This window comes from Aegilops tauschii, chromosome 3 (assembly GCF_002575655.3).
Source record: "Aegilops tauschii subsp. strangulata cultivar AL8/78 chromosome 3, Aet v6.0, whole genome shotgun sequence".
Lineage (NCBI taxonomy): Eukaryota > Viridiplantae > Streptophyta > Magnoliopsida > Poales > Poaceae > Aegilops > Aegilops tauschii.
Window position 1 is genome coordinate 437,448,447 of NC_053037.3, and position 6,937 is coordinate 437,455,383.

Sequence of the window (6,937 nt, forward strand, 5' to 3'; positions counted from 1 at the left end):
GATAGTACCGTCGCGGAGCTTAGGCGAAGCCCTGCGTCGGTGGAACATCATCATCGTCACCACGCCGTCGTGCTGACGAAACTCTCCCTCAACACTCGGCTGGATCGGAGTTCGAGGGACGTCATCGAGCTGAACGTGTGTAGAACTTGGAGGTGCCGTACGTTCGGTACTTGATCGGTCGGATCGTGAAGACGTACGACTACATCAACCGCGTTGTGATAACGCTTCCGCTGTCGGTCTACGAGGGTACGTGGACAACACTCTCCCCTCTCGTTGCTATGCATCACCATGATCTTGCGTGTGCGTAGGGATTTTTTGAAATTACTACGTTCCCCAACAGTCGACGCTCACGTCCCCGGCGAGAAGCGCGAGTACACCACAACACTCACAGGTGTTGAGCTCCATGGCAAAGAGACGCTGGAGATCGTCTGCACCAGCGAACGAGACAAGGCCGACGAGATGATCTCCAGGCTCTAGATGAAGGCTGGCGGCAAGCTTTGTAAGATCGTCGGCATTGGTGTGAACTACACCAGCGAAGATGAACCTCCCCAGATGGCAGCAGTCCTGCAACTGTGCGTCGATGAGCTCTGCTTGGTGTACCACATCGCAGCGGCCACAAAATGGTGACCCATCCTACTCATTTGCCCTGTTTGGTTCATCTGTTTTATTAGTACTGTATCTTGAGAATTTCATCAGACTTGTTTCCCAACTAGATGTACTAGTGTGGTTTGTGAAAAGTGGATGCACTACTGCATTTTCTCAAGTAGATACACTATAAATGTATTTTTGAACCTGATGCACTGGATTACTATTTGGAAAATCTTGCGGAAGATTAATTTCTGAAGTTGATTGACTAGTGTAGTTTCTAAACTTGATCCAATAGTGTAGTTTATGTACTCGATGTATTAAAAAGATGTTTCTGAACTTGATGTAGTGAAGTATTTTCTGAATTTGATCTAATGTTATTTTCATAAGCAAAAAAACTAAGGACTTGGTGAAGCACTGGTTAGGTGTTATCCTATTCAACAAATCTAAACTAGTACTAAAGCAGCACATACAACATTAACTGAAACTATGTATAATCCAAAAAGAAAAATAACATGATGTACTTGAATTTAATTTCAGAACTTTGTTTACTAGTTTCTGAAGTACATTCATCCATTAATTATGCTATATAAGCATCTACTTCATGGATTCATCGCTTGTAAAACAATACAAAAATGAATAATTCAAACATCAAAGTAATGCTAATTTTCAAAATGTCTCTCCCCTTGCAGGCCCAAGCGCCTGAACGAGATACTGCAGCATGAGAGGTTGTTCACATTTGCCGGTTTTAGCATTGAAAGCGACAAAGAGAAGCTGAAGATGTCTGGTTTGGAGATCAACCCCAACAAGTTCATCGACATTCAACACCTATGGAGAGTTCCATACACCGGAAAAGAGTACGACTCCTTGACTGATGTTGCAACCAACGTCATCCACCCATTCTACAAAGGCATGAAGAAGAACATCGACACGCAGGAAGACCACAAACTATGGGGGATCAGCCCGCTGCCAAACAACCTCATCGAGTACACAGGAGTAGATGCGTACGCCGCGTACAAGTCATGGAACATGATCGACTACATCACAGATGGTTGGGAATTTGCAAAAGAGCGGGAGGCTGACAACTACTACGACTGCCCCTTTTGCCCCTTTTAGGGATGAAGATACATCAGAGCCTGCCTTCGTTTTCCTTCCGCTTGTGCTTGCCTTTTATCTTGTTGTTTCAAATTAGTAGTTTGCTCTTGTTGGGTTGAACCAGTATGATTATGTCGTGCTTTTCATGGTTGAATAAGTTTACTTATGTCATCAAGTACAATGTTTTGCTTATCTCATTATATAAGTTTGGTACCTTCGTATGTTGTTAATCCATCATTTCAAATTCAAAGTAGCTTCTGAATGGAACTTTGTGTCTACTCTAAAGTACTAGTTATGAAGCAACTAATCACACAACGTTGTTCCATGTGTAGTTTCGATTCAGTATTGTATAGAAAACATAACGTTGAAAACAATCAGCACAATTTGAGTTGCTTAACAACGCTTCAAAAGTTGAAGCGAAAATTCTTAGTACTTCATGTAGTGTTCTCATTCATATGTAGCTGCTAGAAAATTAACAATTACTACAAAAAAGAAAAAGTTAAGAAGCATCAGCACACACTTATGTTGGTCAAGCAGATTAAGAATGACAGTACTAGTACACTTGATCGGACAGTACATACTTACTACAATAAAAAGTACAAAGAAGCATCAATCCTTAACACCCCCAAAAAAATGTCAGACTAAGAACATAAGTGCTACTATGAATGGACTATCAGTACAACTTAGTCTACACGCAAGTACCATAGTACTGAAAATGACACCAGAAGACCCTTGAGAACAATCACAAAAACAAACACAAAAAAGAAGGCAAAAACTCAAATGAAAAATATTACACTTAAACAAAACTCACAAGAACTAGAACAAAAAGAATTAGTCCAAGTTATTGGTGGAGTCAAGTACTAGAAATTCAAACAAACAAAAAAGAAAATATTGACCGCCCAAGGACAGGCGCAGGCCCTGACGCTGCTAGATACTTGAACTAGAGCCCGTGGGCAAATCCCTAGTAATCCACACAACATAGGGCCAGCCAACCAGGGCCCACAGGTCATGATAGAGGGTGAGCGCCGTGTATAAGCGCTCAGGTAAGTATTCAGAGGAGTTCAACCGGTGAGCCTCGGCCGCGCTTATAAACAGGTATAGAGCCCCCGCGACTAGCGAGGTGGGACTAAACCCAGAGCGCACGCGCACGCCGCACTGCACAGCCACGCGGGCCATTTGGGCCAGAAAACGGCCCAATAGCCTCCATCGTCTACAAACACCCCACCAATAAGCCCAGTTAAACAAACCACAGGGCGGGGCAAAGAAATATAAACTACAAGAAAAATGTTCGAAACTGAAAATATATAAATTCAAATACTAGTTCGCAGGCAATAACTTTAAATATGAAAAATATAAATAAAAATAATTTTAGCTCTGCACCACGGATGATAAAAAAGGAAAAAGTATGATATAAAAACAATGAACCTCTAAAAAGAAGAGAACTTAATAGCCTATCTGTTAAATGTACATAATTTAAAAAACCGAATTAAATATTACTTTCAAGTTCAACTACTAAAATGCAACAAGTTCAAATAGATTTTCTTTGTCAAATATGCTAAATTTCTTATTTATATAAAATCTGACAAGTTCAACTACTAAAATGCAACAAGTTCAAATAGACAATGCTTGTCAATTATGCTAAATTTCTTATTTATATAAAATCTGACAAGTTCAACACTAAAATGCAACAAGTTCAAATAGATTTTCCTTGTCAATTATGCTAAATTTCTTATTTATATAAAATCTGACAAGTTCAACTACTAAAATGCAACAAGTTCAAATAGATTTTCTTTGTCAATTATGCTAAATTTCTTATTTATATAAAATCTGACAAGTTCAACTACTAAAATGCAACAAGTTCAAATAGACAATGTTTGTCAATTATGCTAAATTTCTTATTTATATAAACTCTCACAAGTTCAACTACTAAGATGCAACAAGTTCAAATAGATTTTCTTTGTCAATTATGCTAAATTTCTTATTTATATAAAATCTGACAAGTTCAACTACTAAAATGCAACAAGTTCAAATAGATTTTCTTTGTCAATTATGCTAAATTTCTTATTTATATAAAACCTGACAAGTTCAACTACTAAATTGCAACAAGTTCAAATAGATTTTATTTGTCAATTATGCTAAATTTCTTATTTATATAAAATCTGACAAGTTCAACTACTAAAATGCAACAAGTTCAAACAGACAATGTTTTTTCAGTTATGCTAAATTTCTTGTTTATATAAAATATGACAAGTTCAACTACTAAATGCAACAAGTTCAAATAGATTTTCTTTGTCAATTATGCTAAATTTCTTATTTATATAAAATCTGACAAGTCCAACTACTAAAGTGCAACAAGTTCAAATAGATTTTCTTTGTCAATTATGCTAAATTTCTTATTTATATAAAATCTGTCCACACCTCAACGAACGATTTGGTCGTAAATAATCTCAATTCCCCCCAACCCCCTCCCCCCTCAAAAAAACTCAGTTCAAACATACATATGACATCAGTACTAAAAAAGCAGGATCAGTCAGGCCACTCACGCCACTGTGACACCAAATTTCAAAACCGTACGTTGTATGAAATTACAATTCAGTTCAGACAGCACTAAACCATAAGTGCACTAAAATGAGAATACAAAAACTATAAAGGCCTAACTTAGGTTGGTACAGATGAAAATAAAATAAGTACCAGTTTTGAGCAACAACTCCCAAGGCACTGAAAAATGTTTTGAGATAAACTAGTGTATAAGACTTCAGTGGAAAAACAATACTTAACATCCACATAGAAAAACATCACAAAGCATACGTCACCAAAACAGTGCAAAGTGCCATCATCACCACCCAGGAGACGTGCAAGTGGGATAAGCAGATCATAAGTACAGCTTGACAAGACTATTCAGTGCGATAGTAAAACCCTTGGCTTGGACGGTTAGTTCTACCAGGCCACCACCCGTGCCACCCACTGGGTGGTTGCCACACGGGACTGCAAACAGCGACCCCCATGACCACTACACCCACGCCCCTGACGAACCGCCTCCCACGCATCCCCGTCGACGCACTGCAAAATACCCCATTGTCTTCCATCTCTGCCTCATTCACAGAACCACCATTGCCGCTTCCATCTCCACTACACACAAACCACAAACTTCTCTCTCCCAAGCCCACAGTCGCCGAAGGAAGGCGATGGCAGAGGAACCGTCCGCCAAGCGTCATCATGGCGAGACGTCGGACAAGAGCAGCAACCTCATCGACGTTCACGTCCCCGGCGAGAAGCGCGAGTACACGAGAACCCTCACAGGGGTTGAGCTCCATGGCAAGGAGACGCTGGAGATCGTCTGCACCAGCGAACCAGACAAGGCCGACAAGATGATGAGCAGGCTCAGGATGAAGGGCGGCGGCTTGTATCCGAGCTTCATCGGAGTTGATGTGGAGTACACCAGCAAAGATGAACCTCCACAAATGGCAGCAGTCCTGCAGTTGTGCGTCGAGGAACTCTGCTTGGTGTACGACATCGCAGCGGCCACAAAATGGTAACCCATACTACTGTTCATTCATCTGTTGTACTAGTAATACTCCCTAAAAACTTCATTAAACTTGTTTCCCAACTAGATGAACTACTATAGCATCTGAAACTGTGAAGTGGATTGTTTCACCAGATTAGCATCTGAAACTGATGCACTTGATTAGCATCTAAAAAATGTTTATATAATTCTGAACTTGATGCACCAAATTAATTTCTGAACTTGATGTACTACCATAGATTCTGATCTTGATGCACTAGTATGGTTTATAGAATTGATGTATTAAAAGATGTTTGGTGAAGTGGTATAGGTCCATATATTGATGCACATGTTGCTCAAATTAATTTCTGAACTTGATATAGAATTGATGCACAAAGATGTATCAAGCACTGGTATAGGTCTTTTATTCAACAAAAAAGAAAACTAAACTTGAATCAAGCAGCACATATATCATTGACTCTGGTAAAATGATTCTTCAATTTGGTGAAGCATTTGGTGAAGCACTGAAGATAGCAAAAAAGAAAAATAGCATGGTGTACTTGAATTTAATTTCAGGACTTTGTGTACTAGTTTCTGAACTACATTCATCCATGACTTATACTATATAAGGATCTACCTCATGGATTATCACTTGTAAAACCAAAAAGCAGAAGAATTAAATCTTCAAAAAAGAACACTAATCTTCAATATGTGTCTCCCCCCTTGCAGGCCCAAGCGCCTCAAACAGTTCCTGCAGGAGGAGAAATTGTACACATTTGTCGGTTTCAGCATTGGAGGTGACAAGCGGATGCTGAACAAGTCTGGTTTGGAGATCAACCCCAACAACTTCATCGACATGCAGTGCAAGTGGAAAGATCCAACCACCAACAAATACTATGACTCCTTGGCCGATGTTGCAGGCGGCGTCATCCACCCATTCTACAAAGGCATGAAGAAGAAGATGGAGAAGAAGGAAGACCACAAACTGTGGGGGAACAGCCCGCTGCCAGACAACCTCATTGAGTACGCATGAATAGATGCGTACGCCACGTACAAGTCATGGAAGACAATCGACAACATCATGACAGGTTGGGATATTTCAAAAGAGCGGGAGGCTGGCCCCTTCTACCACTGCAACTTCGCGGGATGAAGGTGCATGAAAGTCTGCCTTCGTGTTGCTCGCGCTTCTGCTTGTCCGTAATCTTGTTGTTTCAGATTTGTAGTTTGCTTTCGTTATGTTGAACCAGCTACCTTATGTTATGTGTGTCAGGGTTTGAACAAGTTTGCCTATGTCTATCAAGTACATCGTTTGCTTATGTCATTCAGCAAGTATGCTAGCTTCCGATTTTGTTGATCCATCATTTCAAGTTGAAGTAGATTGAAGTTGAAACTTGATGGCTGCCACGTAGCACTAGTAATGGAGCAACAAAATCACACATGGATATTTTCACAAAAAAAACAGTGGCAAACTAACTAAGGACAACAGCAAATAGTAGCCTTGGACGCTCAGTAAAGCTTAGACATGTACGGTAGTACTATCACACTAAAAATCAGTTTTTAGTTTCAGAAGAACACTAAAAAGACTAAGTTTTAGCCGAGGACAACATTCAGTACTAATAGCATCGTGCTAATAGTAATTAGAAATTTACTAAGTACTGCAACAGGAAAAGCAAAGAACCATCAGTACGTATTTCCTAGTCACTAGCATGCTAGGACTGAGAGTTCTGGTACACTTGAACACACGGTACATTCATT

General features: G+C 39.9%; 2 protein-coding genes across 2 annotated transcripts; both read left to right on the forward strand.

Moving 5' to 3' along the window:
• Nucleotides 1–477: 477 nt before the first annotated feature.
• LOC109738645 (uncharacterized) lies at nucleotides 478–1,701 on the forward strand. The gene is made up of 2 exons (XM_020297741.1): nucleotides 478–623; nucleotides 1,278–1,701. Exons 1-2 carry the CDS (start codon nucleotides 478–480, stop codon nucleotides 1,699–1,701), a joined length of 570 nt encoding a protein of 189 aa, XP_020153330.1.
• A 3,164-nt stretch (nucleotides 1,702–4,865) lies between these two features.
• On the forward strand, nucleotides 4,866–6,215 carry LOC141043012 (uncharacterized). The gene is made up of 2 exons (XM_073511927.1): nucleotides 4,866–5,212; nucleotides 5,912–6,215. The coding sequence occupies exons 1-2, from the start codon at nucleotides 4,866–4,868 to the stop codon at nucleotides 6,213–6,215; spliced, it is 651 nt and encodes a 216-aa protein (XP_073368028.1).
• The last annotated feature ends 722 nt before the right edge of the window (nucleotides 6,216–6,937 follow it).

Excerpts from the sequence above, each read along its gene's own strand:
- LOC141043012 (XM_073511927.1), top strand. The coding sequence starts at position 4,866 with ATGGCAGAGGAACCGTCCGCCAAGCGTCATCATGGCGAGACGTCGGAC. Across the intron at positions 5,213-5,911 it reads ATCGCAGCGGCCACAAAATG|GCCCAAGCGCCTCAAACAGT; the intron begins GTAACCCATACT and ends CCCCCCTTGCAG.
- LOC109738645 (XM_020297741.1), top strand. The coding sequence starts at position 478 with ATGAAGGCTGGCGGCAAGCTTTGTAAGATCGTCGGCATTGGTGTGAAC. Across the intron at positions 624-1,277 it reads ATCGCAGCGGCCACAAAATG|GCCCAAGCGCCTGAACGAGA; the intron begins GTGACCCATCCT and ends CTCCCCTTGCAG.